The sequence below is a fragment of the Terrapene carolina genome, unplaced genomic scaffold, assembly GCF_002925995.2.
Source record: "Terrapene carolina triunguis isolate 2854851 unplaced genomic scaffold, T_m_triunguis-2.0 Scaffold88, whole genome shotgun sequence".
NCBI classification, from domain to species: Eukaryota; Metazoa; Chordata; order Testudines; family Emydidae; genus Terrapene; species Terrapene triunguis.
In genome coordinates this window covers 46142330-46151922 of record NW_020664439.1, presented here as the reverse complement: position 1 = coordinate 46151922, position 9593 = coordinate 46142330, and the positions used below count along the sequence as shown (strand labels likewise).

The 9593-nt window shown below is 39.4% G+C and overlaps 1 protein-coding gene across 1 annotated transcript; it reads left to right on the top strand.

Annotated features, from left to right (window-relative positions):
• Nucleotides 1-505: 505 nt before the first annotated feature.
• FYTTD1 (forty-two-three domain containing 1) lies at nt 506-7701 on the top strand. The gene is made up of 5 exons (XM_026650121.1): nt 506-598; nt 1773-1837; nt 3090-3164; nt 4044-4170; nt 5638-7701. The coding sequence occupies exons 1-5, from the start codon at nt 560-562 to the stop codon at nt 5731-5733; spliced, it is 402 nt and encodes a 133-aa protein (XP_026505906.1). The 5' UTR covers nt 506-559; the 3' UTR covers nt 5734-7701.
• The last annotated feature ends 1892 nt before the right edge of the window (nt 7702-9593 follow it).

Here is a 9593-nt window from a genome sequence, read left to right as displayed (position 1 = left end):
CCTCCTCCTGGAACCACACATCTGAGCCTTCAGCACACCCCTCTCTCTCTCTGAGCCCCCCTCAGAGAGTCCACTCACCTTGGACCTCCTGGGGGGCCTCCATGACCCAGTCTGAGTGTGGTTGGACTGGGTGGTTCCACCCAAAATGAGGTGCAGGAAGCCAGGCCTATCACCTATAGGGTGCACCTGAGAGACTAAAAAGTGGTCTAAGGTGCAGTTTCCCCTGTAGCCGTGACAACTCCATGTGTCTTTTAAAAGGAAAACGTAGATTTAATAAACCCACTCTACCCTATTTAAATATTTAGTTGGGACAAACAAAGTTAAAAGGCTCAGTTTCTAAATGTAGCTACCGTGTGACTTGTCTTAGTGATGCATTGGGGAATATGAGACGTTTGCTTCTTGACTCCATTATCCACAGTCTTGTTCTATTTTTCTCTAAAAATTGGCTGTCCATATAAGTTTTTGATAATGATATTGGTCTTATTTTGTAAAATGTTACAGGAGTAATATACCATCCACTTTTGCCAGAATTGGAAATAAACTAAACCAGCAGAAAGACATGCGTCAAGCAACTTTCCTCTTCAGGAGGGGTCTGAAGGTACAATAAACATTTTCTTAAATAAAATAAATACTGTGCACTAGACTCTAAAATGAATGTTATTTTCTTCGTCAGCTCCCCATTTGATGGATCAGACTATCTAGATCAACTCTGAATAAAATCACTTGACGTGTCGTCTTTGATCTCTGAAAAGACAACACTTCAAGTGGCCTTGGAACCATATACTTACCATTCCAGGAAAAACCTGGGCCTATCTTGAGTTAAAAATTTCTTGTAGAGCAATATGTGAGTCTTTTTGTACCCCAAAAACAGTTGAATCATTCTGAGGTTTATGGAATTGGGGTGTGTATTTCAGGATAGTGGTAAGCCCTTGCAGCTTCTTCTTGAAGGTAAATTGTTTAAAGCTACATACTTTTAAAGTTTGCCTTTAGTTGAAGGATGGAAGGCAGTAAGCTTCAGAATTGCATGATTTGTTTATCCTTAAACCATAAATGGTTATACAGATTTATGGTTAAACTATATACATCTAGATCAATCCGCCTCATAAGTAACAGTCAAATAACTAAGAATGCAAAGAGAAAAGTGGTTTTTAATTTTTTTCCTTTATATGTTTGAGCCCTAACTGTAACTGACACTGCATGGGTAGACACGAGCGCCACTTACTTCAGTGGGGTTCTGCACAGATACAGGGGTCAATCCATGTGGAATCACTTGCTTTAGTGAGGATTTTTCAGACTACAGGAGGGGAGATTAAAAAACACAATCAGAATGTGATAAAACTGCAAATTGGTAGGGGGATTCAGTGGCAATAGATACAGAATCTCTTATAGTAAGTTTCTTTTCACCACATCCCAGTTTGTGAATCTCTCTCCTCTATTCCAGCCATGTGTGTGGGTAAGCTTCCACCCTGTCTGGTCCTTATGACTCTGGATGGAATCTCTCTCCTCTCTGTCTTGCCTATTGGGTTACATTTTTTGGCAAATTTCTTCATTTTAATCCCTTTATAAAAATTGCCTATGCTTCAAGGGAACATGTGTTTCTGGGGCCTAAGGTGACCATCTGCAGTTGAACAGCACTAAAGTTGTAGATCTGTTTTTGGTATACATCTTATGGATGTGTTCATAGATTCTTGTTCATGTTTTAAAACCTCACACTGCAAGATCAGGAAGTGTAACAGTATTCAAATCCTGTACCCATCTTTCTGTGTTTTCAGGTGCAGGCACAAGTACAGCCAGTAGAAGAACTTCTGGATAATCAGGCAGCAAAGAGAACTCGCCAGTAAGTGTCATATTTCAGCTGAAGAGCTACAGTTAAGGCATTATCCATTTAAACTGCTTTGCTTTAGTTCTGTTGTATCCAGAGTACTCTAACTTGCTCCTGTTGTGGTGACTGGAACCTTCTTTTGTGGGCTTCTGAGTTGAGTAGTGACATGAATTTGGATGATGTACTACCCTGTTTCCCCGAAAATAAGACAGTGTCTTATATTAATTTTTGCTCCCAAAGATGCACTAGGTCTTATTTTCAGGGGAGGTCTTATTTTTCCTGGAGCTTCGGGGCCTTATATTCCGGGGTGGCCTTATTATCGGGGAGGTCTTATTTTCGGGGGATGTCTTATATTACAGCGAGAGGCAAAACTGGAAGTAGGTCTTATTTTCGGGGATGTCTTACTTTCGGGGAAACACAGTATGTTTTTGGTGGGAAACAGTGTTCATCCCTTTCTCCCTCCTTCCCGCCTGCTTTTACAGCAGCTCTTAGTTTAACTGGAAGGATCACTTGCACAAGATGCACCCAGGAATGAGGGATCTGTTGCCAATTTCAGAGCTACTAAGTAAGCTCTGCGCCCAAGGCTCTGTCATTTTAAAACTTAGGCTCTATATAGCTCAGTAGTTTCTCCCCTCCTGTCGATGTAGCAGCTACTGTACCTAATTTATAAATCCAGAGCCTGTAAAACAGTTTAAAATCAGTGAGACAGGCCATTTTCCAGGCTTACATGTGAAAAGGATAAGATCAGATCGGCATGTCTATGAGGAAAGAGGGAATCTCCACTTCCCAGGCTCTTCATGGATAAGCAAAAGGGATTGCAGCAAGCTATAGTAGGAAGAATAAACAGCTCATATGAGAGCAGCATATGTCACAGAATTTCAGACTCATTATTGGATTTGATGGACCTATCTGGTCTTATCTGCACTGAATATTTTCAGAAACTCCCATCATTGCTCTAGCAATTATTGAAATGCTAGGGTGGATTATGTGTTGGCACTCTTCACCTGATGTCATCTAGAGATGCTCTGAAGAGTTAGACAATTTAGTGGCTTCAAAGGCCTGTCTCAGTCTATGCTAGTGGTCCATATAGATGTGTAGCTTGTGCCTGGTTGTATGAGTCTTGGTATACCACCCAATACTCTGAAAACTCTAGAGTTCTGACAGACTTTTAAAATAGTGGCTAGTCAGGAATGTGCATTTCATGTAAAGCCCAAATGGTACGCTGGAATTTCAGCCTGCATACGTGATTCCTGTGCTTTCAAACTAGGTGGCGAACTTCTACCACAAATGGAGGCATTCTGACTGTATCTATTGACAACCCTGGAGCAATCCCATCCCCAGTGTGAGTAGAACATGCCAAACAATCTTCTTCCTTCATAATTCCAGTTACTGGTTCTGGGACCGGTGTAGCAAGCTCTCTATACTTACAGCTCCCAGTGGCATGAATGGGAGTTCTGTCTGTGGAGGCTTTGCAAGATCAGGCGCTTTCTGTTTCTCAGTCTGTGTTCAGATAATGTGTAATTGTTGGGGTGCACTTTGAGGTTTCTCGGTTAGGAGCTTGGTGTGGGCTTGAATTGAATTCCTCTCCCCTCACCAAGTCTTGAATGACTGAATGTCCAGGAATTGGTACTTGGATCCTCCCTAGTTTGTAGAAATAACAGTAGAATTGAGTTTAAATCAGACAAACATTCTTGTGTTCCTTTTTGTAAATTGGACAGGATAGCTGTATGTTAAGATTCTTAGTGTTCAACTTCAGAACTCTGAACAAACCTTTGATCAGTGGTACCTATCCTCAAAAGGGAATTGCACCAGCCTTGCTCTTTGTAGCTAAAGCTTGTAAAATTGACAGTAAAGAATCACTATATATCAATAGTGCTAGAGGTTTAAAATAAATATGCAAATATTTAAAATTTAATTTTAAAATACTGGCTCTCTTCCCCTCCCCTACCTACTTTTTAGCCCATTTAATCTGCGGATAGATATTGTTTTCAGTGAAGTGATGAATGGTTATACTCTGCCTCCTTGAAATCAAACATTTCCAACTATCCAGTCAGTGTTTCAACCATATTCTAATAATTCTTCCTTCCGTTGCAGTATTAGCAGTTTACTTGGAAGTGTGGTCTCCTGTCTTTTCATAGTACATCTTTGTAGACAGTAACACCTGATTATTGTTACATCAACCTTTATTCAATGTGCCATTTTAAAAATAGTCTTCTTTCAGTTCCCAGAAGCCACGGTTAACTCGTATTCCTGTGCCTCCATTTCTAATGAAGAAGGAGCAACCAGAAGAGAAGAAGATTCCCAAAGGAGTTACTTTGCAATTTGATATCAACAGTGTTGGAAAACAGGTAAAAGCTGTTTCCTAACACTCACTTGGAGTGATTCAACATATAACTAAAAGAGGTTTGGGGCTCCTTGTTAATCGAGTTGTCTAGGGCTAAAGTAGGGGACTAGTAGTTAGGCTCATTGATTCTGCTTCCAGTTTTGGCATTAGTTTGCTGTGTAACTCTGGACAAGTACCTAACCTCTCTGGTCCTACTATTAAAAAATCTGTTATGCCTATCTACCTCACAGAGGATTTAAAACTTAATAGTTGTGTAGCACTGTGATGTTCCTGGATGAAGGGCACTATATTCCTAAATTGAGAGTACAGCAGGGAACATCTATTTTTTTTCCCTTCTCTCTTTCATGTCTTCTGCACAACGCAGATGGCTGAATCTGACTAATTCAACTTTAGATGAGGATTGAAAACAAAGACTCTTCAAAAACTTTTTTGCATATGTATAAAATTGAAGAAAATCTCCTTGGGAATTTAGTTACATTGTTTTTTGTTTATATGCAGTGCCATGGCTCCTGAGTCTACAGAGTCCAACATCAAAATCTGACATTTTGGGAAAACAAAATTGTGCAATTTTGTGGTTTCAGAATTTGGGCTTTTTGTATCTAACAAACTTGCCAGACTGAATTACGTCACTCTACAGTTATGCAACAGCTGTGTCTTAAGTGAAAAGGAAAACTAAATTGGGGGCTGAGGAATAACATTCAGAATATCAGGAAATACAAAAGTAAAATTTCAGACTGGTGTTAACTCATCAATGTTACAGGTGGTGAAACTAAAATCCTATTGTGACAATACCACATAAAAATGTCATTGCTGTGTTGTATGACTTTCAGTGATTCCAGATCAAATCTTGCTTTATAAATAAAGGTGCTTTTTGTAACTGACTCCCTGTTTCCTAAAATAAGGAGGTTATGCTGGGTTCTTTCTTCACATGCACCACTATGTAATGAGTATTGCAAGTGTTCTTGTGAACAAAGTCGAATAAGTGAATTGTTAGCTAGAATAGAATCCAGTTTGCTCTCTCAACTGTGTGGACTATGAAACAGGAATGTAAAATAGTAAAAACCTGTATTAGTCACTGAAGTTGGCAGATGTAATTTAATATGTATGGAGAACAGATCTGTGGAGTCAAAGTTCTGTTTTCAGCTTTTTTTACCTTAATTTATATTTTTGCATTTCCTGACTTCACTTGCAGCTGAACACTGCATTAATGTTCTTGCATCTCATATAACTATAGTAAAGACGTATTCTACTCATGTATTTTTTTTTTAAATAAATACTGCAAAAGAAGGAAAACAAGATAAGTTAATCTTCAATGTTTGTTTACATACAACCCTTAGATGCGTGTTTCAGTATGGATAAAAAAAATCTGAGCAGAACTAGGCAGGGGTGATACTCATTGTCCTAACTTTGCTATTGTAACAGATCAGTCTGATACTTTCAAGCTCTATTATGAAATGATTTTGTTTTTCAGACTGGAATGACTTTGAATGAGCGCTTTGGGATCCTCAAGGAACAAAGAACAGCCCTGTCTCAGAACAAAGGAAGCCGTTTTGTAACAGTGGGCTAGAGGCTGTCGAAAGGACACATATATTAAAGACTCCACCGATCTGAGAAACTGGGATGAAAGTGGGCAGAAGAGTATAGTATACGTCACTGAAGTTCTCCAGACTTTTTGTTAGGATGCTGACACAACTAAATATCCTTATTGATTTTACTTTTAATAGTAAAAAGACACAATGACCCAGGCAAAAATAGGGCAACTGATCTGCTTGGTAAGTGGTGGTGTGTTCTGATCTAAACAGATTTTGTGTAACCCCAGTTGGTGATTAAGGCAGGAGATTTATTGCAGTTTCCCTCACAGCCCAAGTACAAACGGCAGGCAAAAGTTAATTATTTTTGTTAGTGACATTCAGTATCTGCTCCTCAGCCCCTGCTATAGTGAAGATCGTGTCAATATTTCCATTACAAACCTCTTTTCAGAGGAGCAGAGACTCTGCCAGAAAGCTTCCCTCCAGATTGCAGTTTGGCATAAAGCCTGAGTTTGAGAGTATTTCTGTTCAAGATGTAGCCGCCTCTTTTTCTTTCATAGGGGTTTGGTTGTAATTCTTTGTGCTTCTGACACTCGCAGTTTTTTTTCTTCCTTGGAGACTAAATTTTTTGCATCCTCATTTGAAAAAGTAGTTTTACTGTCAGGCCAGGTACTTAACAGGCATGAAGACTATACTACTCATCCTTAAAAGTGGTCCCCCCAAGTCAGGGTTGGGCAGTATGGGAGAAGCTTGTACTGCAGCTGTTCATGTTGTATCTGCCGCCTCAGTAAATGGAACTTTCTCTTGCATTTTGTTTAAACTCTACCCTTCTATTCCTTTTTTAGGTTTTCACAAATGTAATGCAATATGTTTGTTTGGTGTCCCTTTTATAAGGGTAAATACTGACTTTCATATAAGAAAGGGTAATGTGCTAAGTTTCCTAACCCTCCCAGACTCTGGATTTTAATGTCATATACCTTGCCCCTAAAGGGTTTCCTCAGTCTTTTAAGAAGCAGCCACACAGATAAACTATCAAATGACACCTGTTTGTATATACCAAAGAGAAATCAAGGATGAGCCTGATCTGAAGTAAAGTCAAATATCTTAACTGACATTGAAGCTGGGGAAGAATTGCTGGGATAAGAAGCCCACATTTTGCAGACAAGTAGGCACATGCTTAACTTTATGTACAAGTGTAATCCCACTGGCTTCAATGAGACTTCTAGCACGTGTAAAAGTTATGCATGTGCATAATTATCTGTAGGATGACTGCCAAATTGGAGCATCCTCATTGTGCATTCACACCCTTAATGGAAACAAAGCACCTGTTCAAAATTGTACAGGTAAAATTATCTTCAATTCCACGACCTAGTGGATTTTCAACTGTTTCATAGCAATGGGACTTAGATATAGCCAGATAAAAGGAATTGTTGGCTTGCTGCATCCACAGATGCCTATGTTGCAAAGTAGTTTTAATACTCTCTTGCTTAGACTATGGATTCAATTTTTTTAAAACTGGTTTCTTTGCACTTTTTCTGAAATTCCAAGTAAACAGCTTGTTTACCCAAGAGTTTAACATTGAGAGCATTTGACAGTGGAAGGACTTTCTTTCATATAGCAGTTTTAAAGTCAAAATGCATCCTTGACACTGTTCAGTACTTAACCCTTTATTTTTAACTTTGAAAACGTACCTAGCAAAAATTTAATTAAACTTCATGGGTGTTAAGGTTTTTTAAATTACCAGTAGAAATTTTGTTGAAAAAAGTCCCTCTGTTAGAATTTAGGTAATGTGGTGTTAGTCATCCTGTTTCAGTGCATACATTTCCTGTGTACCAGGATGCAACAAAGATGCAAAACATTGATGCAATGCATCATGAAAAGCTAGTTTGTATTTAATGAGAGAGATGGCTTTACACTGTACCTTTTGATATTTTTTTTGGAGAAGTTACTACATTTGGATCTATTCTGAAGCTTGTTGGTTTTTTTAAATAAAATGTTACAGGTTTCACATTTTGTGCCTGCTTATAAACCTTTGGCCAGTACATTGATAAATTATGCAGATTTCAAATATCGCACAAGGGAGAATTCAGTTCTTGTTAACTGTAGCTCTTAACTTGCTGTATGTTCCTTGAAACATTTAACATAAAGAAATCTGCACTCCTGAGTCAGCCTACATCCTGAGATGTGACCAGCACTTCCTGCTGCTGTATTGTGTGAACTATGAATTTCATTTGATGAATACGTTAATTAAAACTGACATTTCTGAGCTTTCTCTTAGCAAGTACCATCTAATTGAAAAGTGATGTAGTCTGTGACACACTGCCAGCTGCCAAACACATAAACCACTTTTCATGTTGCTTTAGTATGGTTCACTAATCAGAAGATAAACTTTAATCTAAACCAGTATTACAGGATCAGTGTGTTTGTCCCTGACAGATTCCCCTTCAGTCTCAAATGAGGTCACTTTTCAGTGAGATGCCAGCAGGAGCTTAGATTTGCAATAAAAATGCCACTTCTAATTCCTGCTGTAGACAAAACATAGCCTTTAGATATGGTTGACAAAATTTCAACTGTGGCAAGTGCCTGGCCAGCCCCCTGGATTATCTAAATTCCTTGCTTTTCCATTACCAGCTAAGGCCTGAATGATGAGCTTGTTCAGATATTATCTAACAAGACATATGCACTGGTTTTTATTGCAAAATAGCATATCTGTCCTTCCTGAAAGATCAAGGTGAGCTTTTGTGCAGATATCTCAAATTATAGTGCTGGAGTGAGTCTTTTATTTTTGACTAGTGACTGGGGTAGACCTTAAAAGAAGAAATGTTTGAAAGGGTTGCACTTATCCCTAGTTCACAAAGCAACACACCTTATTCACATTCAGAATTCCCATCAATAGAAGCAGTCTGGGAGGATGTGTTGACACTGCTTAAGTAACCTAATCCAATGCCTTTGCCTCACCTGAACTGCCCCCCCCCCATATTTTTTATAGAATCATAGAATATCAGGGTTGGAAGGGACCTCAGGAGGTCATCTAGTCCAACCCCCTGCTCAAAGCAGGACCAATTCCCAACTAAATCATCCCAGCCAGGGCTTTGTCAAGCCTGACCTTAAAAACCTCTAAGGAAGGAGATTACACCACCTCCCTAGGTAACCCATTCCAGTGCTTCACCACCCTCCTAGTAGCTTGTGGACCAAATATTAGTGATCAGTGGAAGACATTACTTGCAGATCCTATAGGTGCTAAACAAGTATGTATTGAAACTTATCCTCTGGTGGTTTTTTTGAAGGGTTAGAATGACAGTGAACATTGGATTTGAACATTGATAGAGCAAAGGTTTAGGATCTGCATCAAACTAAACTAACGTCTGTTGCTTTTCCGTATCAAAACCTGGGCAGAAATCTTTGTCTGTGAATAAAGGGATATGTAATCTCTTCTCTACTACAGAGTTGCATTAAATTTGTAATTCCAAAAATAACTGCAGCCATATAAGGACAGTGAGCTTTGTAGTGTTCGGGAGTTAATGTGCCAGAGGCAAAGAATCTTGTAGCAAAGATTCTGAGCTGTGGCCTGAGAGAGCAGCCTAGTGCAAAACCCACCATCTCTGGTGTAGCACGTTCATATCTACTAAGGGTATGTCTACGGGTAGTGATTGATCTATCGGGGACTGATTTATCGCGTCTAGTGTCGACACATAAATCAATCCCCGATTGCTCTGCTGTCGACTCCAGAACTCCACCATGGCGAGAAGCGGAAGTAGAGTCAAGGGGGGAGGGGCGACCATCGATCCTGTGCTGTGAGGTCGTGAAGTAAGTGATTCTAAGTTGATCTAAGATGCGTCAACTTCAGCTACGCTATTCTCGTAGCTGAAATTGCGTATCTTAGATCGATTCCCACCCC

What these genes read in the sequence shown, in the direction of transcription:
- FYTTD1 (XM_026650121.1), top strand. Translation starts at nt 560, where the DNA reads ATGCGTCAAGCAACTTTCCTCTTCAGGAGGGGTCTGAAG. An exon ending in TCTTCAGGAGGGGTCTGAAG is followed by an intron (nt 599 to 1,772) that starts GTACAATAAACA and finishes CTGTGTTTTCAG; the next exon opens with GTGCAGGCACAAGTACAGCC. An exon ending in GGAGCAATCCCATCCCCAGT is followed by an intron (nt 3,165 to 4,043) that starts GTGAGTAGAACA and finishes GTCTTCTTTCAG; the next exon opens with TTCCCAGAAGCCACGGTTAA.